General features: G+C 40.5%; 3 protein-coding genes across 4 annotated transcripts in view; 2 read left to right on the top strand and 1 right to left on the bottom strand.

Annotated features, from left to right (window-relative positions):
* The window catches only part of LOC106086587 (trafficking protein particle complex subunit 11), a 55,229-nt gene that overhangs the window by 15,646 nt on the left and 12,239 nt on the right, over nucleotides 1-27,344 (top strand). The gene's annotated exons all lie outside the window — the stretch shown is intronic.
* Nucleotides 8,044-8,967, bottom strand: LOC106086592 (uncharacterized). Of its 2 annotated transcripts, none has more exons than XM_013251332.2 (3): nucleotides 8,792-8,967; nucleotides 8,402-8,728; nucleotides 8,044-8,340 (listed from the first exon to the last, which is right to left on the bottom strand). In XM_013251332.2, exons 1-3 carry the CDS (start codon nucleotides 8,870-8,872, stop codon nucleotides 8,185-8,187), a joined length of 564 nt encoding a protein of 187 aa, XP_013106786.2. In that variant the 5' UTR covers nucleotides 8,873-8,967; the 3' UTR covers nucleotides 8,044-8,184. The 2 variants fall into 2 exon arrangements, with proteins under 2 accessions (XP_013106786.2, XP_013106787.2); XM_013251333.2 differs by having other exon boundaries at nucleotides 8,402-8,716.
* Nucleotides 19,497-20,407, top strand: LOC106086589 (trypsin beta-like). Its single transcript, XM_013251329.1, has one exon. It carries the CDS (start codon nucleotides 19,597-19,599, stop codon nucleotides 20,371-20,373), a length of 777 nt encoding a protein of 258 aa, XP_013106783.1. The 5' UTR covers nucleotides 19,497-19,596; the 3' UTR covers nucleotides 20,374-20,407.

The raw sequence follows: 27,344 nt of genomic DNA, 5'->3' as shown, positions 1-27,344 counted from the left end.
CACATTTGTAATCCGATTTCGCTGAAATTTGACATAATGGTTTTTCGACATCCGTGTCTTATATGGTTCAGATCGGTCTATATTTGGATATGGCTACCAAAAAGTCCAAGATTTTGTTCTATAAAATTAAACAATGACTTGTTCTTATTAGACCACTCAATATCCGTGTCGAATTTGGTCCAAATCGGACCATATTTCGATAAAGCTGCAATGGGGGCATAAATTTTGCATTTTTCACCGGATTATGACAAAAGGTGGTTTACATATATACCCGAGGTGGTGGGCATCCAAAGTTCGACCCGGCCGAACTTAACGCCTTTTTACTTGTTATGGGGGTGGGATATCCCCTAGATAGTTGGTCCCGAATGTTGATATCAGATTCGTGGTGTACTGCCAAATGTCTTTCATTTGAGCCCCATATTTTCATAGTCGGCAAACACGTCCGGTTTGGGGGCGGGGTGTTTTGGGGGATAGGGTGGCCGCTGAGTGACTTGGCCCGGAAAATATATATCAGATTCGTGTTCTACTCTAAAAAACATTTTTTTTAAGCCCCATATTGCTGTGGTCGGTAAATTTGTCCTCTTTTGTGGGGTATTTTGGTGGAGGGGCGGCCCCCCAAACTCTTGGTCGCACATTTTGATAGCAGGTTGGTGTTCTACTCTCAAATACATTTTATTTGAGGCTCATATTGCAATGGTCGATAAATATGTCTGATTTAGGGGTGTTTTGGAGGCTGGGATGGTCCCCCAAATATTTGGTCCCACATTTTGATATCGGATTCTACTCTCAAATACCTTTAAATTTTATTGTCGTGATTGGTCTATATATAATTGGCGAGTTTTGGGGGTGGCGCGTCCCCCCCTAGATACCCCATCCGAAATTTGAATAAAAAATTTTTGTTTTTAGGTAACTATAAGAGAGCACACAAACTTTTGCTTAAATCGCACCACCCATCTCCAAAATCTGGCGTTTCTGAAAATAAAGGTATGGGGGAGGGTCCACTCCCCCTTCAGATGTATGTAGTAGCCTATTTTCACCCCAGGATCATTATGCACCATCTATGAAAATTTCAAGAAAAAAAAGAGTGTATGTGGAACAGACAAACAAACAAACCAACAAACACAAATTGATTTTTATATATAAGATCAAATTTTGTCAACATTTAACACATTGGTCTTTTTGGCCAATTTCGCCAGACGAATTCATCGAACAAGGGTTTTCAATATGTTTATAGTAAAAAAATGAACGATTTTATTCATGTTGTTTTTACATTAAGCTAAGTCATCATCAAAGTTTCATTGCTCGATCAATAAAATCCCGTACAGATTTAATACTAGTATAGACTCCAGGGTAAACTTGACTGGCACAACGTAAACCCCATGATACCACTCCACACAATTCATTCTGAAATACTGCAGGACCTCCAGAATCACCATAACATGAGTCCTTTCCCTTAAGATCTCCCGCACAAAACATGGATGAGGTTATGGTTTCACGATTCCTATAGGCCTGCAAACATTTACTGCGCAACACCAAAGGGACACGCACATGACGCATCTGATCTACGGATTGGCGATTGTTTTCCGCCAGCTGGCCCCAACCATAGAGATCAATGTAATCACCTATCTTCCAATTAGCTTTGCACAACGGTATGGTGGCAATGTTATTGCCTTTCATATCGGAGGCCAATTTGAGTACGGCCACATCCATGTGATAGGGGTTGGGTTTGTTGTAATTGGTGGGTTTTATAATTTTTGTAACTCCTCGCCGCACTCCAGTCTCCGAGAGACGTGTGGCACCACCAACTACCACTAATTTTGCGGGACTAACTCCGTCTATGCAATGGGCTGCAGTCACCACATGCTGGGCTGACACTAGACTTCCGCCACATATGAATTTTCCATTTAAACGCAGATAGACCAAAAATTTCGCTTTATCGATGGTTGTGGCGGCACCTCCAACAATGCGTGCGCTTATGGGAGCTCCTTGGACTCTTGATGATTTTTCTGTGGCTTTATAAATGATGTGGAATAGTAGCAGGATTGTGGCTGTTCGTAAATGTGAATATATCCTCATTTAGGTAGTAGGTATTATCGTTAGAAGGACACTCCAAGGCATTTATTGAGTTTTATTGTTTTATTTTCTTAAAACGCGCCGTATTTAAATGCATCGCGGAGTTTCATTGCTGAAGTTTTGAATTTTTCTAATTTATATTTGCAAATTGTTCGTGTCCAGTCGATACCCTCTATATATAGAGTTTTATGACAATAAAACACAACTCTAATACACATTTGTTTCTTGATTTTTATCATAATTTTTTAAAACAAACCCCTATTTTCGCAATACGTATTTAATAAATTAAGCACTTCAGGAAATCAATGCATGCGACACGTGTTTGTGTGAATGATGTAAAAGTTTCATAATTTATTATTAATTTGTACGTAAACAAAATGAATCAGCCTCAAAGAAGAAGCGCCAACATTTTGATGATCAGCTGCATCTTGTTTGAGGATCAGATCCTTAAACTTTTAATTAAAAAAATAAAATAATCGTTATTTTTTTATTTAAAGTTTATCTCTTTCTTATATATAAAAATGAATTTGTGTTTGTTTGATCCGTGTAGACTCAAGAACGGCTGAACCGGTTTTCTTGAAATTTTCGCAGATTATGGACCCGTGGTGAAAATAGAGTACTTAATTTTTTGATATTTGAAGGGGGGGGCGGACCCTCCCCCTTACCCTAATTTTCAGAAACGCCAGATCTGGGAGATGGCATGTGCGATTTTTGCGAACTTTTGTGTGCTCTCTTATAGCAACCTAAAAAAAAATTTGGCATCCAATTTTGGGTTCCTAGGGGGGCGCTCCACCCCCAAAACCAACAAAATATATATATTGACCAATTACGACAATATGGGACTTAAATGAAAGGTATTTAAGACTAGAACAATTGTGGGACCAAGTGTTTGGGGGACCACCCCAACCCCCAAAACACCCCTAAATCGTACATATTTACCGACCATGGCAGTATGGGATTTAAATGAAAGGAAGTTGCGAATAAAATACGAGTCTGATATCCAAATGTGGAATCTTGTTTCTGGGGTGCATCCCTTCCCCAAAACACCCCCAAACAGGACTTACTTACTCACCATAGGCAATATGGGGCTCAAATAAAAGGTATTTGGGGTAGAGCATGAATCCGATATCCAAATGTGAGATCTAGTGTTTGAGAGGCCATCCCTACCAAAAAACGCTCCCCAAAAACATCCACAGCAATATGGGTCTCAAATGAAAGGTCTTTGGTAGTACTTCACGAATCTGATATCAATATTCGGGAACAAGTGTCTATGGGGCCACCCCACCCCCATAACACTATCCAAATGGGACGTATTGCCTGACCATTGCAATATAGGGCTCAAATAAGAGGTATTTTAGAGTACCGGGCCAAGTCACTGTGTGGCCGCCCCATCCCCTAAACGGAATATGTTTGCCGACTATCGAAATATGGGGCTCAAATGAAAGGTGTATGGAAGTAGAACACGAATCTGATATCAACATTCGGGACCAACTATCTAGGGGACGTCGCATACCGATAACAACCCCCATATAGGACGTATTTTCTCACCATGACAATGTGGCTCTTAAAGAGATTGGAGCTCGATATTGATTGTTTTTAGGGTCCATACCCAAACCGGACATAAGTACTGACTTATGCAATAAGGGGTTTAAATGAAAGGTATTTGAGATTAGCATACGAATATGATGACCAATTTTGAGGCCAAATGTTTGGGGGACGCCTCATCCTATAAACTCCCCTTAAACCAATGGCAATATGGAGTTTAAATAAATGGTATTTGAGAGTAGAGCACGATGTTGATATTTTTTTCAGGAACCACCTCACCCCCAAAAACACTTCTAAATCGGACATACATATTTACCGATCATGGCAATATGGGGGCAAATTTTCGGGAGTCCACATCACCCCCTAGACCCACCAACCACCACCCTGGGGGCCCTCCCACTCACAAAATCTCCAAGGAAATATCGAGCTCAAATAAAGTCTTTTGAGAATGGGGTACATCTAACATCCAAACTTTTGGCATTTGTGTTTGAAATGAAAAGATAGCGTTGATATTCTCCGCACTAGGAGCATGTCCATTCCTTTTTTTAAGCAAAAGGTTCCTCTGATGTTATAAATGATTGCAGTTTTGTATAATATGTTGAATAGAGATGATACTTCCACATTTTTTACATTGGTTGTCAATGTCCTTATTGAGTAAATGTTGGTGAGTAACGATCGTGTGACCCACATGAAGCCGCGAGAAAGTACGTATTTTGTTTTTTTATCAATTTGTTTAGGATACAATGGTTTATCGTAAGTTATACTTACTCCAGAGTAATGGGGATGTTTAAATTGTTTTAGGTTTGTTATAAAATGTTTCCAGCTTTGCATTCCACTCTTTTTACGACTTTGGTGATGTGTTTTGTTTTTCTTGTATTAATCAAAGTAGTTTTCTAATCTATTGGCATGGTCGAAAATTTTTTTCCTTTGGGGGTGTTTTGGGAAAGGGGTGATGCCCTAAATACATGGTCCTACATTTGGATATCAAAATCGTATTCTACTCCCAAATACCTTTATTTGAGCCCCATATTGCGATGGCCACTAAAAAATTGCTGTTTGTGGGGTATTTTGGGAAAGGGGTAGATCCCCAGAAAATTGATCCCGAAAATGGGTATCAATTCTTGCTCTACCCCCCAATTCCTTTCATTTAAGCTCCACATTGACATGGTCGGTAAATATGCCCGATTTAGGGGTGTTTTGGGGATTGGAGTGGTCCCCAAAACACTAAGCCCGGAAAATATATCAGCAATGTGCTCTATTCTTATATAACTATATATCATTAATTTGAACCCCATATTGCCATTGCCCTCAAAATTGGATATCAAATTCGTTTTATAATCTCATTTAAACTCCTTATTGCAAAAGTCAGCAAATATGTCCGGTTTGGGGTATTGGCCCTAAAAACTATAAATATTTAGTTCCACTCTCTTTAAGACCCGAATTGTCTTGATGAGCAAATATGTCCTATTTGGGTGTTGTAATGGTGGTGGGACGTCCGCTAAACAGTTGGCCCCCAATGTTGATATCAGATACGTGGTCTACGCCCACATACCTTAAATTTGAGCTTCCATATTTCCATAGTCGGCAAACATGACCGGCTTGAGGGGTGTTTTGTGGGATGGGCGGCCACTCAGTGAGTTGGCCTTGAAAATATATATCGGATTCGTGTTCCACAGTCAGAAAATACTTACTATTTGGGCCCATAGACAATTTTCCCAAATATTTATATCAAATTCGAGCTTTACTCCCAAATAACTTTCATTTGAGCCCCATATTGCTATGGTCGGCAATTTGTCCCCTTTGGTGGATGTGTTTGGGGAGAGGCGGTCCCCCAAACACTTGGTCCCATATTTAGATATCAGATTCGTATTCTACTCGCAAATACCTTTCATTTGAGTCCCATATTGCCATGGTCGGTAAATAAGTCCTGTTTGGGGGGTGTTTTGGGGCTTGGGATGGTCCCCCTAGCACTTGGTCCGACAATTGAATATCAGATAAGTTTTCTTATCCTAAATAAAGAGTGATTTTTTTGAGGTTAGGATTTTCATGCATTAGTATTTGACAGATCACGTGGGATTTCAGACATGGTGTCAAAGAGAAAGATGCTCAGTATGCTTTGACATTTCATCATGAATAGACTTACTAACGAGCAACGCTTGCAAATCATTGAATTTTATTACCAAAATCAGTGTTCGGTTCATTTGAGTCCCATATTGTCGTGATTGGTCTAAATATATGTTTGGTAGGTTTTAAGGTGGGGCTGCTCCCCTAGGTACACCATCCGAATTTGGATACCAAATTTTTATTTTTAAGTTACTACACAAAATTTCGCTTAAATCACAACACCCATCTCCGAGATCTGGCGTTTCTGAAAATTAGGGTAAGGGGAAGGGTCCGCCCCCTCTTCAGATATCAAAAAATGTAGTACCCTATTTTCACCACGGGGTCCTTATGCACCATCTGTGAAAATTTCAAGAAAATCGGTTCAGCCGTTTCTGAGTCTATAAGGAACACACAAACATACAAACAAACACAAATTGATTTTTATAAATAAGATTGAGCCCATAAAAGAAGCATTTTTCATCCCATTTCGATGAAAGTTTAAACAGTGAGTTTTGATAGACCTCTACGCCTTTGTGTCGAACACCATCCAAATCGGACCATATTTGGATATAGCTGCCATATAGACCGATCTCCCGATATAGAGTATGGAGCGCATAAAAGGAGCATTTTTTATCCGATTTTGATTAAATTTGAAACATTGAGTTTTGGTAGACCTCTACACCTTTGTGTCGAACATCGTCCAGAACGGACCATATTTGGATATAGGTGCCATATAGACCGATCCCCGATATTGAGTATTAAAAGACATACAGATTAGAGACTTAAGGCGATGAGAGAATGGATAATACAGTCGACGATATGAAACCTGGAAGGAATGGAAGAGGTTTCAGATCGGATACCTGAGACCAGACTAGAGGTCGAGTGCGAGGCGCTGCTGCAAGCGTCACAGTCTTGGACTGACGGAACTCTAGTATTGGCATCTGGAAGATAATTTTACACGAATGGATCAAAACTAGAGGACAGAGTGGGCCCCTAGGGTCTATATTGAGAACCCATGGACTGAGATCTGTTTAAGACTGCCTGACCATAATACGGTCCTGCAGGCGGAGATTCAGGCCATCACGTAATGCGTAAGGTGGTGTGGTGCTAACGCGAGGACGTCGAGTATGAACATATTTACGGACAGTATACAGGCCATAAGGGCAATAACAACCAGGACGGTAAGATCACGAACAGTGATGGAATGTAAGAAGAAGATTAACGCCTTCTCTGAGGATGGCACAATCCGCATCGTTTGGGTGCCGGGCTATAGTGGAGTAACTGGGAATGAGAAAGCAGACGAATTGGCATCGAAGGCAAGACATATGCAAGACCCTTTCGGCCCTTCTGCATAGCTGGTTCGGATCCTTACCCCTAAGAAGTAATAACATAGTCTGCATAGCAGACGGGTTCAAATCCCACTTCAGGCAGAATCCTTAATAGGTCATTTATGGTGGTCATCCATAGGAGTGGCGAGAAAATGCCCCTCTGTGGCGTGCCTTGTGCCACTTTCTCCCTTATATTTATGCCATGGGACACACAATTTATTCATCTGTTACTTAGCATGTGGTTTATCCAGTCTCTATGGACCTGGTCCACCCGCTACTGGTCAAGGACTGGATCAGTGTATCGGTCCGCACATGTAAAAAGCCCTCTCGATGCCAATGCATACCGCCAGGGTGTACGTTTTGGCATCGAAGGATTTTTCTATTTTATGCACAACCTCGTGGAGGACAGTCGCCACCGACCCTTGACATAGGCATGCTGTTAGTATTTGAGCAGTTCGCTGGAAATCCTACTCTTTATCGTGGTGTTCAAAATACGTTCCATGGTTTTGAGTAGAAAGGACGTAAGGCATATAGGTCTGTAGGCGTTTGGTGTTGCATAACTTGCCTTGCCTGGCTTGGGTATAAATACCACCCTTGCCTCCTGCCAGGCTTTCGGAGTATATGCAAGTCCCAGGCACACTGAGATAATATTGGTCAGGTGGGGCGCTAGATAGTCTGCCTCCTTCTATTGTAACGCCGGAAATATTCCACCAGATTCGGGTGACTTAATCGGTTTGAAGCTCCTCAAGGCTTTCTTCACCATAAATTCTGTAACGATAAGCCTTCGATCGACATCATTATTCCAAGATTCCGGTGTCTCCGTGAGTCCCGTCGTATCTTGTGGAAAATGGGTTTTCATCAAAAACCTCAGCATGTCCTCCGTTGTCTCTGCTCTCACCGCATGTCGTCTACTAAGGTTTTTGAGAGAAACTTTTTCATCGTGGCGGCGTTATTAACGCTTTCGACCTGTTCGCAGAAAAACTTCCAGAATGCATATTTTGCCGGCTCTAGTAATTTTATTGTATTCAATGAGCCGTGTGTAATACTCGTATTAGCATTTTTCTGTGTGTACGTCAGCATAAGTTTAAGGCTGCCATACCCATTTGTTTACATTGCTTAACAAAGGCTGGTACCATCAATTGCAACTTGACATCTCAACACCAAGATAAACCTTGTACATCAACAATTTCTTTTCAATAAAATCAATCACTACATTTAAATTCATGGGCGGGAAACTTCGAGGAAACTGAACGCTGTCGAGAGTAAAGCTACCAAAGCAGTATTTCGTGTCCTGTGAAATAAAAAATCCAAAATGACGAATTTTCATCAATAATTCTTTAACGACTTCATACCTTTTGTATGGGGCATCTATCGGGAAGCTGATGACTGCTGGCAAGAATGGTTTTCAAAGAAAACTGAATTATATTTGTTGGCAGTTTACCGCCACTTGCTAACAATCCGCAGCCATTGAGTGTGGTATTAAACGCCGTCCAAGTTCCACCAATTTTTGGAACTGTAACCACCGCCCGCACATCAAAGGTTTTAATGTCTTTATTTAACATAAAACAGCCACTAAATGTTTGATTAGTCAATCCAACTTTCAAGCTTTTGAAAATATCATGGGAATACTCATCAACATAGGATACCATTTTAATGGTATAGGGCCGCTGAAAAGATGGCTTTGCAGATTTAATATACTTTCTAAGTCTATATCTTGGGGACATGCAATTTGAAAGTTTTACCTTTCCGCCAAATGTGTCCTGTGCCGTCAGCAGGATCATAAAAATCACAAAAAGTTGCAAATGCCGAAAATTTAAAATCATTTTTCCTGGTTTTTCTTCTTTAAAAAATAAAAATTCTCCAAAAACGTATGTATACTCACAGACAGTTTTTAGTGTCAATCAGCAGTTTTGAATCTGCTGTTTGTTCACCAAAAATAAATAATAATTACTCTTCTCCAAAAAAGTATTCTTATAATTTTTTTCAATTAACCGTAATGGTTTTAGTGGCAATTAGTTGAAAATATTTCTAAATTTGTCTGCAAATCAAGGTTGTTTACCGATGGAAATAATACTTAGCATAGATGTTGAAAGCAAATCACGGAAATCAACATGCTAAATTAACGAATCATGAATGGAATGGCGTTTAGAGTATGGTATGGGTATAACAAGTTGCATCAACTTACATTAATAAGCCATTACAGAAAATGTATTCCTCAAGCCGAACTTGGAATAGGTGTACAGGCACCTCGATCTTCTAGGCTTCTTCTCCAGTTAAGATGTCGCTATCCACTTTATTACAGAAAATGTATTGTTCTAGCCGAACGTAGAATAGGTGTACAGGCACCTCGATCTTCTACGCTTCTTCTCCAGTTAAGATGTCGCTATCCACTTGATCACTCCATCGCAGTTTTGGTCTTACCATTTTGCGTATTAAATTATGGTTGCCATGAAAAGACTTGCTGGAGTTGCTTCATCTTTTCTGACAACATGACCTAACTATCGTCGTCATACAGCTCATTCAGCTCGTGGTTCATAGGACGCCTTTATTCTCCATTAACGCTGATAGGTCCATATATTTTACGAAGGATGTTTCTCTCAAACACTCCAAGTACTGCCTCAACTGCTTTCGCAAGTGCCCATGCTTCGGAGCCATACAACAGCACGGGTGATATCAGCGTCTTGTATAGTGTAATTTTCGTCTGTCGAGAGATGGCCTTGCTCCTGCTTGCTTAATCCAAATTAGCAAAGTAGCCAATATTATTCTTCGTTTTATTTCAAAACTGGTTCATGTGTTCGATTACGATGGTGCCGAGGTAGATAAAGTTGCTGACTATCTCAAAGTTGTAGTTCCCAACCTTCTCCATATATATAGCCTACATAATCACAGGGTACTATAACTCCATTTGTTTGTAACGCCCAGAAAGAAGAGAGATAGACCCCTCGATATGTATAGCGGTCGACTCAGAATCACTTTCTCATTCGATTTAGCTATGTCTGTCTGTCTGTCTTTCTGTCCGTCTGTCTGTCTTTCTGTCTATCTGTCCATGTAAATTTTTGTAGAAACTACAAGTCGCAATTTTCATCCGATCGTCTTCAAATTTGGCACAACAATTTTTTGGCATAAAGACATAGCCTATTGAAATCGGAAAAAATCGGTTCAGATTTGAATATAGCTCCCATATTTATATTCGTCCGATTTTGAGAAATATTGCAATAAAGTGGTATTTGTTTTGCCAGGAAAGATATGCTCTTGACTCTTCACATTACTGGTGAATTTTATAGAATCGGTTGGTATCGCCAGATTTTCACTTCTAGAGTCACTGCAAGCGCATTTGTTGACAAACCTTGCCGAAATATATTTTACAACGCTTTCTTTGACGACTTTCACAATATCTATAGAGTTTGGTCGAAATCATTTCAGATTACGATTGATTGTTCGTTCCGATCGATAGTACGGTCCATATAATTTAATATTTGAAGATTATTTCATACAAATGATGACCGTGACTGCGCTTCAAGTGGTTCATCCGCTTTTGACATACTCTTTCCAACATTTCGGCCGGTATCTCACGAATAAATGCTTCAATGTTGTCTTCCAATGCGTCAATTGATGCGGGCTTGTCTGTATAGACATGAGCTTTAACATAACCCCTCAAAAAATAGTCTAAAGGCATTACATCGCACGATCTAGACGGCCAATTGATCGGTCCCGAACATGGAATAAAATGTTCACCCAACTCGCCTCGCAATAAGTCCATTGTTGCGCGTGCTGTGTGACATGTGGCATCGGCTTGTTAAGACCACATGTCATGCAACTCAAGTTCTTGCATTTTGGGCAAAAAATGTTGGATATCATCTCACGATATCGGTCACCCTGAACAGTTACGTTACGATTCGCATCATCTTTGAAGAAGTACGGTCCAATGATGCAACCAGCCCATAAACCGCACCAAAGTGTAATTTTTCTGGATGCATTGGTAGGTCTAGCAATGCTTCTGGTTGATCTTCACTCCAAAATCGACAATTTTGCTTATCTACATACCCATAGAGGCATAAATGAGCTGCGTCGCTGAACACAAGAAGCTCTCGATGAACTTTTTAAACAGAACACGCATTTTGATAATAAAATTCAATAATTTGCAAGCGTTGTTCGCTTTAAGACGTTTCATGGTTATATTATAAACCAAACTAAAGAAGTTTGACAATGCGTGAGCCGTTTTACCCAATGTTGCCAAAAAGATAATAGCTAAAAAATCACCCTTTAGTATGCAATGGGAAGGAAATAGGGAGGATACTTATTCCTCTGTAGTTTGCATATACCATATTGTCCCCTTTCTTGTGTACGGGACATAGTATGCTGAGGTTCTAATCATCAGTTAAGCGTTCTTCTAGCCAGATTGCCTTATCAGACGCCGGTCATAAAAAGTTCAGCCGGCAATCCTTCGGCTCATGCAGCCTTTTTGTTTTTCAGCCGGGTTACTGCAACGTGGTTGGGCGCTTCGGTAGTTGGTGGAGTGCTTGGATTACCTGTGCAGGGGTCGTGGGTTCGATTCCCGTCAGAAGCTTTGGTCTGTCGATACTGTGGTATCACAATGGACTTAAAATTGTCTAAGTGAGTCTATAAAGGACTGCCACTCTTACCTAACCTAACCTACTGCTACGTGGACCTCGTTCGAACTAGGTTGTATATCTTCATCAGGGATTGGTTCTGTGGAATACTCATGGTAACGTTCATCGGCTACCAGCAGCTGGGAAAAGTGTTCTTTCCATATCCTCAGCACACTATTGGCATCAGTTATCAGATTTCCTTCTTTGTCTCTGCAGGAATATGTGCCTGTACCAAAACCCTAAATTTTTGTAGTTTAATTCTTTGGTAGAATTTTCAGACTTCATTCTGTCTGCTGAACATATCGATTCGGTCACACTCACGTCTCTCCATTTCCTTCTTCATCTTACGGAAGAAACGTTTTTCCTCTCTCCTTTTCTCCCGATACCTCTCCTTCATCTGGCGATTTGCTACTGACTGTAAGGTCGCCCTGTATGCCACATTCATTGGCATCGGTAACTTTTTGGCACTCCTGGTCATACTATATGTTCCTTGGTTTAGGCTTTTGGTACCCAAGTACGGATGTTGTTGCTCTTTTCATGGAGTGGGCAATGTTTTGTCATTGCATCACTTTTTTTTCGGGACAGGGAGTGCTTTCTTCAAGCAATTGGGCCAGCCGAGTGGAGTATGCCGTTGCCACCTGTTGTGTCCAGCCGATGTCCAGCTTCCGTGCAGAGTCAGATGGTACGTTTCTCGCTACACTAAAACGAGTTCGAACCTTTGCTGCAACAAGGCAATGATCCGAATTGATGTTCGCCCCTAGGATCGATCGTATATCGCTTGTTGAATGCCTTCCATCTATCACAACATGATCTATTTGGTTTCTTATGTTTTGTTGGAATCTTTTGGTGCTAACTACCATGTTCTTTGCCGCGACGAAATCTATTAGCCTCAATTCATTATCGGAAGTTTCATCGTGTGGTCTAAATTTTCCGACTGTTGGGCCAAAGATATTTTCCTTCCCTATTTTCGCATTAAAAACTCCCACAACGATTTTAATATCATTGGCGGGACAGCGGTGATATTCTCTTTCTAAGCACTTGTAGAAAATATTCTTGTCTTCCGTCGAGGCATGGGTTCAAATAAGGCTGATGTTGAAGAATTTGGCCTTTATGCGGATTGTGGCAAGCATCTCATCCAACGGAGTAAACTTGGAGACGAGGTACTTTAGTCTCCGACTAGCCACAAATCCACAGCCGAATTCATGTCTCGTTTCATGGCAGCTATAATATAGGGCGTCACCTATCGGTGTTGTTGTGGTGCTCTTCCCGAGACATCGCACTTCCTGTAAGGCAGTATTGTCTGCCCTGAATACTGCACCCTCTCTATATATTGTACGGACATTTCACTTGCATATAGGCATGTAAAAGTAAAAAGTAAGAAAAGCAAAAAAGTAAAAAGTAAGTAAAAGCATGCGGTCGGGCCGAACCTTGGGAACCCACCACCAAGGATTCTGCTAAAAATTTATGCAAAAGAAATTTGGTCGAAGGGCATTATTTTATTCTACATACCAAACTTCTTATTCTACATACCAAACTTCTGGAACCGAACAAGGATAGTCTTGAGACCGGTTTATATGGGAGCTATATCAAGTTATAGACTGATTTGGACCGTACTTGGCATAGTTGTTGAAAGTCGTCACTGAACGAAACTGGATTTCCTCTAGACTGCCAGTGCGAAACACACATACAGCAGGTGTTCTATAGTATTTTCTTCCTCGACGTCCTCACAGCTTCTGCAAAAGTCCTTACCTGTAATTTTCAGTCTATCAGCATTATTTTCTATTAGACAGTGACCTGTCATGACGGACACAATGACTAAGACGTCTGTTCTAAACATCGACAGCAATGTGGTAGACTTCTTCATGTTTAGATTGAGACACAATTTTGGAACGTTCACAACCCAACCTTTGTGACCATCTGTCATTAGTTGCCCTTCGTGCCTGTTCCCGAAGACTTAGCTTTCATGACACTGAAGGCATACCCACAGATTTCAGGAATGTGTAGGGCAGTTCCTTGTCCCGTAAAATCGTCTGCTTAACAATTCACTGGGACATCTCTGTGGTCCAGCAACTAGAACAGTTGAATTTTGAAATGTTCACCCATCTCGTTAATAGATCTGCGATTGTCTAGGGAATATAAATGTCCCACCGATTTAATGGCTGGCTGGCTGTCTGAGAAGATGTTTATGCCAATCGTTATTATCACATTTAATCTAAGCCATTCCATCGCTACTTTAATTGCAAGGATCTACGCTTGATCACACTACATTGGTTGGACAACCTTCTCGATATGGCCAGTCCCAGTTCTTCAGAGTACACCTCAAAGCCCAGCTAGTCATCTAGTTTGAAACCATCCCTATAGAAGTCTGTGTAAATTCTATTATCAGGGATATCATAGGTCCAATCGGCTCTATCAACAATAGTGGTACAGTACTTTTTATCAAAAAGGGGCTCAGACAATGTATAATCCACACTGCCTGAAATATTGGACATTGTATCAAGAAAAACACAGCATCCGTAGCCGCCACATGACCACAAATAAAGCACCCCTAGCCTCGCAGCAATGGTGGCAACAATATGTCTAGCCAAAATATCCAGGGGCGTTAGGTGATTCATTAAATTCAGTACACCAGATTGTGTAGTTCTCAGTACGGCTGTGATACACAAGCAAGCCATCCTTTGGACACAGTTGAGTATTGAACAGTAGGCGGACTTTTCATGCACCGTCCACCAAGTCACAACACCATATAACATTATAGGTCTGACAACTGCAGTATACACCCGTGCATGATATGCGGTTTAGACCCCCAACTTTTGCCAATGACTCTCTTTCAGGTGTATAGGACTAGAGTTGCATTTCTTATCCTTTCCAAAATTTTTGATTTGAAGTTCAAAGAAACATTCTTTCCTCCCAAGGAGACAAGTCCTAGTGGTGTTTTAGGCAGGCATATGCCGGATTGTCTTAATACTGCAGCGGTTTTAACCCCAAGTGAATATAATGCGTCTACCAACGCCCCACACATGTGGTCGTTTTGTGAGGTTCCAATGACAGCTATAAAATAAAATGAAATCATTGCAACCAATAAAGTTCCGAAAATTATTGCAAATATTTGCACTGCAATTATTTAACTTAAACAATTAACATAGTTAAGATTATGGGAAACCTTTTAAAGTAATATTCCTAAGGAAAAAATATATAAGAAGGTGAGTTGAGCGTATAATGTTTCCAGTCGATTGGAAATAGAAACGTTAGCTTAGCAACATCAAAAATGAGATTTATAATCGAGCTTGCAATTTGGCTAGTGTCTGCATTTGCATCCATTTACGCAGAGGAACTTTGGAATGCAAAAAGTGCTCGCATTATGGGAGGCATACCAATAAGCATATCCGATGCTAAATTTGTTGTAAATATACGCTCATATGGTAATTACAAATGTGTCGGTAGTCTCATAACACCTCGACATGTGGTTACTGCTGCTCATTGTGTCTTTGGAAGTTGGCGACGTTCACTCAAGGTTACAGCCGGTGTTACATTCCTAAAGGAAACTGGTGTCCAACGTTCCATTCGACGCATTTTTATACCCAGTGCATACGATAGACCTCCACTGAATATGGACTTGGCAGTATTGGAGTTATCCTCAGCTATGTATGGCGATAATATAACAACCATCGAACTTTGCAACTCCACAGGCCAAAATTACTACCATGTTTATGGGTGGGGCAAAACACGTTACGCATATCCCTCGAAACGCCTGCGCATGGTCAAAGTTCCCTCCATTTCTCGCATCAAATGTTTGAAAAGTTTCAAAAATTTTAATGTTCAAATAACTCCTGCAATGTTTTGTGCCGGCGATCTCAATTATAGAGATGCATGTATTGGCGACTCGGGTGGTCCAGCTGTTTATCAAAATCAACTGTGCGGTGTGGTATCTTGGGGTCCAGAATGTGCCAGTAAAATATATCCTGGTGTATACACCAATATCACACATATGCGAAATTTTATAGAAAATGTTATAAGAAAATAGCCATAATGACAAAATAATAATAAATAGTACACATTGTTACGATCAAGATACATGCCCCTACTTTGAATATCAGAATCTACAATACAAAGAAATTTACCCATTAACATTCCATTAAGGAACAGTGGCAAACTTCTCAGACTTATAGCCGAGTTCGAACTTATAGCCGAGTTCGAACGGTGTGCGACACCTCTTTCGGGAGAAGTTTTTACATCGCAAAATACTTCACAAATGTAGGCAGCATTAATTTGAATTTTTTTCTGATCTACTCGCCAGAATTCGAACCCAGATTTTCAGCGTCTTAGGCGGACATGCTAACCTCTGCGCTACGGTGACCTCCAATATTAGAATCTAGTTTTTGTATTTAGGTTAGGTTTAAAAGAGGGTGCAGATATTAATCCGCCCCATGCCACTATGGACATACACCTAAGCCAGTAATCGGCTTTTGTAAGTAACTCTCCATGCTACTTACAAAATCCTTAATTGTTTTCAATACCACTCGCCTAAGTTGGTTCATGTCTGGGGTATTGTGTCCCCACCAAAGTGCCGGTATCTGTTAGACGCGAAAGCCGGGCAATGACAAAGGAAATACTCCAAAGTCCCATCATTTTCCTCGCATGCCCTACACATGCTATCACTTGCCGTACCGATTTTACATAAGTAAGCTCATAGTCCTATGTGTTCCGTTATGATACCTCCTTCTTACTTCCTTTCAGTAATAGCCTCGTCTTCTCACGGTCTGGATCCCCCCATAGGATTTTCCCCTTCCTACCGACCGTTTCGCTGTTCCTTAATGTTGCATGCGCATTCGTCACTCACTCATTGACTCGGACTGCTTCGACCCGGAAGGCTTCGGGTTAACCAAGTTCATTGACGGCAGTCCTCTGGTCTTCACCGCCAAATCGTCTACCATTTCATTCCCTCTTACTTTGTTATGGCCCGGCACCCAAACGATGCGGATTTTGCCATCATCAGAGAAGGCGTTAATCTGCTTCTTACACTGCAAGACTGTTCGTGACCTTACCGTCCTGGTAGTTATTGCCCTTATGGCAATTTTACTGTCGGTAAAGATGTTTACACTCGACGTCCTCGCGTTAGCACCACACCTCTTCACGCATTCCGCGATCGCCCGGATCTCCGCCTGCAGAACCGTAATATGGTCAGGCAGTCTAAAACTGATCTCAGTCCCTGGGATCTCAATGTAGACCCCCAGGCCCACTCTGTCCTCTATCTTTGATCCATCCGTGTAGCGTGATCTTCCAGATGGCAATATTAGGGTTCCGTCAATCCAAGACTGAGCCGATGGCAGCAGTGGCTCGAACTCGACTTCAAGGTTTATCTCAGGTATCCGATCGGAGACCTCTTTCCTTCCTTCAAGGTTTCCTATCGTCGCCTCGATTATACCGCGATGGCATGAGCTGCCTTCTAATTCAGTTTCCTGTCCAAGATAACGCCTAAGTATTTGATCTTGTCAGATATCGAAATCGTCTTATTGAGGAAACGTGGTGCGTTCGTCTTCCTCGTGAACAGGCATATTTCAGTCCTCTCTGGGTTAACATTGAGACTTCTGGATCTAGCTCAGGCATATGCCATATGCGATACCCTTTCAGCCCTTCTGCATAGCTGGTTCAGATCCTTACCTCTTAGAAGTAATATAACATCAACATTCGTAATAGGTTATTTATGGTGGTCACCCATAGGAGTGGCGATAAAATTTCCCCCTGTAGCGTGCCTTGTGCCACTTTCTCCCTTATATTTATGCCATGGGACACACAATTTATCCACCTGTTCCTTAGCATATGGTTTATCCAGTCTCTTAGGACCGGGTCCACCCGGTACTGGTCTAAGGATTGGATCAGTGTGTCGGTCCGCACATGTTAAAAGCCCCCTTGATGTCAATGCATACCGCCAGGGGAGAAGGTCTCCACCGACCTTCCCTTGGCATATGCATGCTGTTTGTATTTGAGCAGTTAGCTGGATGTCCTACTCTTTATCATGGTGTCCACAATACGTTCCATGGTTTCGAGTAGAAAGGCCGTAAGGCTTATGGATCTGTAGCCCTGTGGTGTCGCATAACTTGCCTTGCCGGGCTTGGGTTTAAACCTCCTGCCAGGCATTCGGAGTATACGCAAGTCCCAGGCACGCTGTGACAATATTGGCCAGATGGCGCCTCCTTCTGTAGTAACACCGTAAATATTCCATCAGGTCCGGGTGACTTAAATGGTTTGAAGCTCCTCAAGGATTCCTTCACCATAAATTCTGTAATTATAATCAACGTCATTAGTCCAAGATTCCGGTGTCTCCGTGAGTTCTTTCGTATCCTGTGGAAAATGGGTTTTCATCAAAAGCCTCAAGTGTCCTCCGTTGTCTCTGCTCTCACTCCAATGTAGTCTACTAAAGTTTCAGTTTTGACGTGGGTTTTTGAGAGAAGCACCACTACTGTGGTACATGGTATTAAAACTTAGTGCATTTGATTGTTACATCCAAAAGAAAGAGAGATAGACACATTGATAAGTATACCAATCGCATCAGAACCGCTTTCTCATTCGATTTAGCTATGTCCATGTTAATTTGTGTACAAACTACAGGTCGCAATTTACATCCGATCCGGTCTTCAAATTCGGTACGGGCATGTATTTCGGCCTAGAGACGAAGCCTATTGGAATTGGAAAAAATCGGTTCAGATTTGGATATAGCTCCCACATATATGTTCGTCCGATTTGCAGTAATAATACAATAAAATGGTCATTTGTAAACCGATTATTTTGAAATTAAGTAGGAAGGATTTTCTTATGACTCTCGACATTACTGGTGAATGTCATAGAACTCGGTCCAGATTTAGATATAGCTCTCATATATATATATCGCCCGATTCATTCCTAGAGCCACTGCAAGCGCATTTATTGACAAATCTTGCCAAAATTGTGCACAACGCTTTCCTCGATGACTACCACAATATCTAAGAAGTTTGGTCTAAATCGATTTAGATTTAGATGTAGCTCCCATATATATGTTCGTCAGATTTTTGTAATTTGTTGTCATTTTCAACTGTAGTTATTGTATTCCTTGAGCCGTGTGTAATACACATCCCAATAAACTTCCGCTTTTTTAACGACGTGCTCTGTAAAAAAAGTCTGTGGACCTCTTTCCCAATATTGCGAATCTCCCCCCAATCTCTTTCTTAGCCTGATTTCCTTTCCCGAAGAGGACAACTATCATCGAAGGACCCCACCAGTGCAGTCGTAATCCTGTTGACATTTTCGTCAATGTCTTCTATGCGTGGACAATCTAAATTATCTTGCCCAAGTCTTCGTCTGAGTAGCCTTCCGAATTTTGTCTAGTTGATTTTCAACTTATTCCGGAAGCTTATCGGATTCGGCCGTGCTATTCTAAACCTAATGCAGCGATGGTCAGAGAAAGAGTGTTCCATGGAGACCCTCCTATCCTAAGACTAATCGATTAGATTTTCCGAACATATCGTCACATCTAATACCTCCTCCCTAGTCCTTTAACAAAGGTAGCGGTGTTACCAATATAAGTTTTATTAGGTCGTTAATATTTAAGAACTCTGCCAGGGCTTGGCCCCGCTTATTAGTGTTGGTAACACCCCACGAAATGTGTTGAGATTTCGCGTCGTACCCTTTTAGTACCTCGTTTCCTGTTTTTGTATTTACGTAAGAGATATCCTTATCCTTAAAATTGCTATAATATGGTAAATTCTAATTAAACATTGCTCAACTGCAGTTATTTACTTTACGCTCTCACCTCGTATTCCTAAGCTTAATTAATTACTTAAATTGCATAATGATGCCCATTTAACAGCAATGCCATTTCCAATGTGAATTTAGTACAACTCAAACGTAATATTCGATATGATTCGTTAGCTCAGTATTGACATATAAGCTCTTCATTGAACATGCCACCTTTGTTATTTTACACAATTTTGACATTTGTTGGCTTGACTTGGGCCAGGACGAAATTTCACCAGAGAAGTGACTCGCGCATAGTGGGTGGCGATGAAATCACCATCGATCGGGTGCCATATTTGATAAATTTACGGCAAAATGGCCAATTCTTTTGTGGCGGGTCCTTAATTACAACTCGTTGTGTTCTAACAGCAGCCCATTGTGTCTATAATGCACCTGTGACCAGCCTAGTGGTATCTGCAGGAGCTTCAAAACTTTCCGACTACGCTGAAATGCGGCAGGTGCAACAATCATTTGTATCGGCATTTTATTCGCCCAACAATTTGGATATGGACGTGGCCATTTTAAAATTAAGCCAACCCCTTCAAGGTCAAAACATAGCAACTATACCCTTGTGCTCAACTCAACCGGTGGATGGTGATATAGTTCGCATCTCCGGTTGGGGTTATACCAGTGAAGGCAGTGGTCAACCTTCTAATCAGGTTCGTTCCGCCAATGTACGTTACATATCACGAGAAAAATGTATACAAGCCTATAGGGGCAAAGCGAAGATATCCAGCACAATGTTTTGTGCAACTGTCCCGGGAGAAAAGGACTCATGTTCCGGTGATTCTGGTGGCCCTGTGGTCTATCGTGGTCAAGTGTGTGGCATTGTATCATGGGGTTTTGGTTGTGCTCGCCCTGATTTTCCTGGAGTTTATACAAATGTGGCAAGTTCGCGTGTGAATTCCTATATTAGAAATATTGTTAGGCAAAATTGCATGTAGCGAAAAACGAATAAATATTTATTTTCACTTTAAACTTTACAAACTTTTTTAATATTTCCTGTTAAGACCCCTTTATCCAAGCAATTTGTGGTGTCAACTGTGATAAAAAAAAGTGTCCCCTAAATGTCGCTCCGTTTGTATCACCTTGAAATATTGATCTTAAATATATGTACTCTTGATCTTACTTAGTTAATTGGCAATGACAGGACATTTGTTCCACTATCTGAACGTAGAATCGCTTTTCAAGCGCCTCGAACTCCTGCGCTCATTCTATAGTCTCTGACACCAAGTTTCGAGGTGTCTTCCCGCACTTGATCTGTCCATGTGGCTTTTGGTCGTCCCGGTTTGCGTTTGCCTTCAAAAAACATTTTGGGGGAGCTTCTTCATCTATTCTGACAACATGACCTAGCCAACGCAGCCGTTGTATTTTGATACGTGTGCTATCGTCGTCATACAGCGAATACAGCTCGTGGGTCATACGACGCCTATATTATCCATTAACGCAAACTAGTCCATATATTTTACGAAGAATCTTTCTCTCAAACACTCCAAGCACTGCCTCGTCTGCTTTTACAAAACCATCAAAACCATATAACAACACGAGTAGTATAAGGATTATTGCCAGTATTGTTCTCCGCTTCATTTGTTGTGTTTCTCAACTTTCTCCATTTTCTATATCTATTCATATCTGTTCATATCTGCATCTTGTATTATCTTCTCCAGCAGGATATTGAAGAGATCACTCAATAGGCTGTCTCCTTGTCTGAAACCTCGTTTGGTTTTGAATGGTTCGGAAAGTTTCTTTCCTATTCTTACTGAGGAACGTGTATCAGCAAGTGTCATCAAGCAGAGTCTTTTCAATTTTGCGGGGATACCAAACTCAGGCATGGCTTGAAATACCCAATTATGTCATTGACTTTAGGTTTTAATCTTTCACACAGTACGCTCGAGAGTACCTTGTATGTGATGGGGAGGAGACTTATTCCTCTGTAGTTGGCACATTCCGTCTTGTCTCCTTTCTTGCGTACGGGACATAGTATGCTGTGATTCCAATCATCGGGTATGCGTTCTTCTAGCCAGATTGCGCAGACAAGCTGATGCAGACCCCTTATCAGTGTGTCGTCTCCGGTCTTAAATAGTTCAGCGGGTAACCCGTCGGCTCCTTCTGCCTTGTAGTTCTTCAGTCGGGTCACTGCTACTTGGATCTCATTCTGTCTAGGAGGTAAACATAAAAATGTTCTTTCCATATCCTCCGCATGCTATTTGTGTCAGTTACCAGATTTTCTTCTTTGTCTCTGCGGGAGGATGTGCTTTGATGTTTAAATCTTTAGTAGAATTTTCGAGATACCTCTCCTTCATCTGGCGCGTTGTTACTGATTGCAGGGTTGCTCTATATGCCGCAATCTTGCCTTCAGTAGTATCTCGACACTCTTGGTCGTACCATGGGTTTCTTGGGGGATGCTTCCGGTACCTAAGTACGAATTTAGCGGCATTTTCCAAGGAGTGGGCAATGGTTTGCCATTGCGCCATTATATCATTGGAACAAGGAGTGCTTTCAGCAAGCAGTTGAGTCTGTCGAGTGGAGTATACCGTTGCCATCTGTTGTGTTTGCAACTTTTCAATGTCCAGCTTTCGTGCAGTTTCAGACGTTCTTTTCTCGCCATGTTGAAACGGGTGCGAACCTTTGCTGCAACAAAGTAATGATCCGAATCTATATTCGCTCCACGGATCGATCGTACATCTAACATGCTGGATAAATGCCTTCCATCTATAACAAAGTGATCAATTTGGTTCCTCGTGTTTTGATCGGGTGACAGCCATGTGGCTTTGTGTATATTTTTACACAGAGTTTTTTAGGCTATTTTAGAGCAAACGAGCTTTAGTGACACGCAAGCTGATTATAGGACTAAAGTCCTACGATGACAGAAGGCCTATCCAGCTATCGGGCAAAATCATGGGTGCTTCCAAATGTTGGCCAACTGTGTCAGATTTTGTGCGATAACTAGAGTATTTCACGTACCAAAATTTCAGTCAAATCGTATAAGAATTGAGGCGTCTGGGGCCTCAAGAAATCAGATCGCAGTATCAGTTTATATGGAAGGTAAATCTATTTATGGATTTGGTATTTGTTGTTGTAACAGTGTGTTGTGTTCTATCATTCGTCTGCTTGATTCTGTTGAATATCCAGATCAAGGAACTCTGCAACTAAGGTGGGGTGAGTCCAGTGAGATCTGGGTCTGAGACGAATGGGTCTGGCTGGTCAGTCAAACAGGTGACGTATGTCGTGTGGTCTCAGGTCGCTATCGGGGGCGGTTATGGCAAACCGAACAGAACCAGGGTCTGGCGTTCTTTTCAATCCCGGCATGACCAGAATCATGCAGTAAACGACTCCGGTATGTGACTCTCCCGTAACGAAAAAAAGGTCAATCATGTGCACTGAGGCGGCAGCCCTTGCAGATGAAGGACACCATCATGTCAATCCGGTACGTACAACCGACTAATAGGCGGACATCGTACATTCTGATCCAGAAGTGCTTCTAAGCTAATCGATACTCTTATTAAGATTTTAGCTATTCTTCTTTTTGACGAAGTTTTAATACCCTGAACCTCAATACAGGTGTGGGATTAAAAAAAAATCTACAGCGGTCAAAAAAAGTATTCATCATTCAATGTTTTTTTTTTAATAAGTCTACAAAAGACAATTGGAATAAAAACATATTAAACTAATGATGCAGTAGTGCTTGTGTGATATATATGTACACAATTTCATTGTTTTTAAAGAAAAAAATAGTATTTATTGGAACAAAAAGGGCCATTTTACAGCTGAACACAAAAAATTAAACAAAAAAAGTATTCATCATTGCAAAAAAACAAAAAAATAAATAACATAATTTAAAAAAATTAATACTTTGTTATTCGACCACCGCGTCTTATAACTTCTTTTAAACGGTTTGACATCGATTGGACTAATTTAGCGGTTATATTTTGGTCTATATTAGTCCATTCCTCCATTATCACCTGTTGCATTTGACTCTTGCTCGAAAAATTGCGCGTTCTCAATTTGCGTTCGAGATGTTCCCAAAGATGTTCAATTGGGTTCAAGTCGGGACTTTGAGGAGGAGTTTTAATGACATTGGGGCAGTTATACAGCATCCACATCTTGGTATTTAAAGCAGAATGTTTGGGGTCATTATCTTGATAATATTGAAAGTTATTACCAAGCCCAAGTTTTACAGCACAATCTTTTAAATTCCTCTTTAAAATGTCAATGTAATACTTATGATCCATTACTCCATTAATAATTTCAAGATTTCCGGCTCCTGAAGCCGCCATACACCCCCAAACCATTAAACCACCTCCACCATGTTTTACAGTAGCAACTGTGTTTCGTTCTTCAAGCTCTGTATTTGGTTTTCTGTACACTATGACCTTTCCATCGCACCCAAAAAGATTAAACTTGCTCTCGTCTGCAAAAATGACTGTTTTCCAAAATGATTCGGGCTGTTTTACATACATTTTTGCGAAGTTTAGCCTTTTCACTCGGTTTATTTTATTTATAAATGGCTTCTTACGTGCAGTTCTTCCTCTGTAACTATGCCTTTTGAGTGTATTTCGAATTGTTTGTGTAGTAACTTCCTTCCCTAAATATTCCATAGTGTTTTTACGAAGAATGGTCGCATTTGTCTTCGGAGTTTTCTGAACTTGCCGCACTAGCCAACGCACATCTCCAACTGAAAGTGCTTTTGCTCGACCAGATCTTGGTTTATTGTCAACAGTTTTCGTTTCTGTCCACTTTCTGATGATGGATTGTATAGTAGATCGTGGTCTATTTAATATTTCAATGATAGTTTTTTGAGTTAAACCATTCCTGTGGTGTTTTATTATCAAAACTTTTACCTCATCAGAAACCTCGTTTTGCTTACGACCCATTTTGACAAAAACTATATTTTCAATGAAATTAAATATTTGCTGTCAAGGGCAAAGCCTCCTTTACTAAATAAAACAGAAAAGGGGGATTCCCAAATAATATTTGAATTTGACTTTGATGATAGCACATCAATGATGAATACTTTTTTTGTTCTGTTTTTGGTGTTATTATATAAAATTGCATTTTTTGCGCTAATTAAATTTATTTTTTGAATTTATTTTAAAACATATTACGAAAAATAAACTATTGCATAAAACTGCATTATTTGTTTACTTTAAATTTTCTTCAATTACCCAAAATAAGTGAATTTATTATCAATTTTGCTAATGATGAATACTTTTTTTGACCGCTGTATCTAATTTCCTACGTAATGTAGAAGAAAAATTCTTGGAATGTCATATTTTTTAGCAAAATTAACAAGAAATTTCTATTTAAACAAACAATAAACAAGTAAAAAGGCATTGGGTTTGGCTGGTCCGAACTTTGGATACCCGCCACCTCGGATATATATATATTAATCACTTTTCGTCATAATACCCTGAAATATGCATTATTTTTGAACCCATAGCAGATATGTCTATATAAAGTCCGATCCCCACCATATTCAGGAAGGCTATGTAAGGAGTCATCAAATTCATCTGTTAAAAAATTCACCTCTTAAGTCCCTAAGAAATTAAATCAGGAGATGGATATATTTATATGACAACCATATCCAAATATAGACTGATCTGTACTATATAGGGCCCGTATGTCGAAGAGCTTAAATTCGACAATTATTACGCATTGTATAGGTCCAAGACTTTGACTCAGGACATTGATATGATTTTGCGCATCTGTTGGAAGTGGTATTGATGGCCTCGAACGCTAGACAACGACAACGGCTCTCGCTGTTGCTCCGTGTGCCCAGGTCCGAATCCCGGCCGGGCTCTGCCGAATTTTTTCATTTTCAAGTTTTTTTGCCTGTTAAGGCGAATACCGTTTAATTTTACAAGTTTTGTTTGTTTCTCTTTCGAGACGAGCACAATGATCGGAGATTTTCTATAAAAATGGAAAAGGAAAGCCAGAGATCGCAACAAACACTAATCACTATGGGATTAGTGGGCGTTGCGTCATTTGGTAAGAATAACTCATCGGCCATATTAGGTGCGAAGGCTTCAAGGGTCATACATTGGCATGTTGTACTTATACCGAATTTTTTGCGAAAACACCTCTATGATATAAATACCACATTAACCACGCTCGACAACCCTGCCTGTTAGCTGTACTTATCCCAGTGCATGTATTTTTGTGTATTGACAGATTTTTTGTCTACACAATTGCACTCCTCCGACGGCATACACATGATTCTGTGCATCTGTTGTAAGTTGCATTGATGGCCTCGAACGCTAGACAATGGCAACGGCTCTTGCAGTTGCTACGAGTGCCCAGGTTCGAATCCCGGCCGGGCTCTGCCGAATTTTTTCATTTTCAAGTTTTTTTGCCTGTTAAGGCGAATACCGTTTAATTTTACAAGTTTTGTTTGTTTCTCTTTCGAGACGAGCACAATGATCGGAGATTTTCTATAAAAATGGAAAAGGAAAGCCAGAGATCGCAACACACACTAATCACTATGGGACGCGTTGCGTCATTTGGTTAGAATAACTCATCGGCCATATTAGGTACGAAGGCTTCAAGGGCCATACATTGGTATGTTGTACTTATGCCGAATTTTTGGCGAAAACACCTCTATGATATAAATACCACATTAACCGCGCTCGACAACCCTGTCTGTTAGCTGTACTTATCCCAGTGCATGTATGATTCTGTGCATCTGTTGTAAGTTGCATTGATGGCCTCGAACGCTAGACAATGACAACGGCTCTCGCAGTTGCTACGAGTGCCCAGGTTCGAATCCCGGCCAGGCTCTGCCGATTTTTTTCATTTTCAAGTTTTTTTTTCTTGTTAGGACGGAGACCGTTTAATTTTACAATTTTTGTTTGTTTCTCTTTCGAGACGAGAACAATGATTGAAGATTTTCTATAAAAATGGAAAAGGAAAGCCAGAGATCGCAACACACACTAACCACTATGGGACGCGTTGCGTCATTTGGTTAGAATAACACATCGGTCATATTACGGATTCAAGGGCCGTACGTTGGTATGTTGTACTTATATCGAATTTTTGGCGGAAACACCTCTATGATATAAATACCACATTAACCACGCTCGACAACCCTCTCTGTTATCTGTACTTATCCCAGTGCATGTGTTTTTGTGTATTGGCAGATATATATTCTCTCCACCTGGATCGCATTTGTCGAGTTCTTTTCCCGGTATCTCTTTTTAGCCAAACATATGATAAAAGGAAAGAATTGCTATGATATTGCAGCTATAATATCAAGTTATCCTTCGATTCGGACCATAATTGAATTGAATTTTGGAGACCATAGTACAAGTCGTTGTGTATTTTTAAGCCAATTCTAATAAAAAATGCGCCCTTAAGGGGCTTAAGAAGTAATATATGGGAGCTATATCTAGTACTTAGTACTTAGCACAGTTGTTGGAAGTCATAACAAAACACCTCATGCAAAAGTTCAGCCCAATCGGATAAGAATTGCGTCCTCTATTGTTTCAAGAAGTCAAAATCCAAGATTATATAGGATAGCTATATCAACACATGGACCGATATGGCTCATTTACAATCCCAACCGACCTACACGAATAAGAAGTATTCGTGCCAAATTTCAAGCGGCTAGCTTTACTCCTTCGAAAGTTGGCGTGCTTTCGATAGACAGACGGACGGACGGACATGGCTAGATCGACTTCAAATGACATGACGATTAAGAATATATACAGCGGTCAAAAAAAGTATTCATCATTAGCAAAATTGATAATAAATTCACTTATTTTGGGTAATTGAAGAAAATTTAAAGTAAACAAATAATGCAGTTTTATGCAATAGTTTATTTTTCGTAATATGTTTTAAAATAAATTCAAAAAATAAATTTAATTAGCGCAAAAAATGCAATTTTATATAATAACACCAAAAACAGAACAAAAAAAGT

The sequence above is a fragment of the Stomoxys calcitrans genome, chromosome 1, assembly GCF_963082655.1.
Source record: "Stomoxys calcitrans chromosome 1, idStoCalc2.1, whole genome shotgun sequence".
NCBI lineage: Eukaryota > Metazoa > Arthropoda > Insecta > Diptera > Muscidae > Stomoxys > Stomoxys calcitrans.
The sequence above is the reverse complement of the archived record's forward strand: the minus strand, read 5'-3'. Positions and strand labels throughout refer to the sequence as shown.

Excerpts from the sequence above, each read along its gene's own strand:
- LOC106086589 (XM_013251329.1), top strand. The coding sequence starts at position 19,597 with ATGCCACCTTTGTTATTTTACACAATTTTGACATTTGTTGGCTTGACT.
- LOC106086592 (XM_013251332.2), bottom strand. The coding sequence starts at position 8,872 with ATGATTTTAAATTTTCGGCATTTGCAACTTTTTGTGATTTTTATGATC. Across the intron at positions 8,729-8,791 it reads AGGACACATTTGGCGGAAAG|CCATCTTTTCAGCGGCCCTA; the intron begins GTAAAACTTTCA and ends AAATCTGCAAAG. Across the intron at positions 8,341-8,401 it reads ATAGATGCCCCATACAAAAG|GACACGAAATACTGCTTTGG; the intron begins GTATGAAGTCGT and ends TTTATTTCACAG.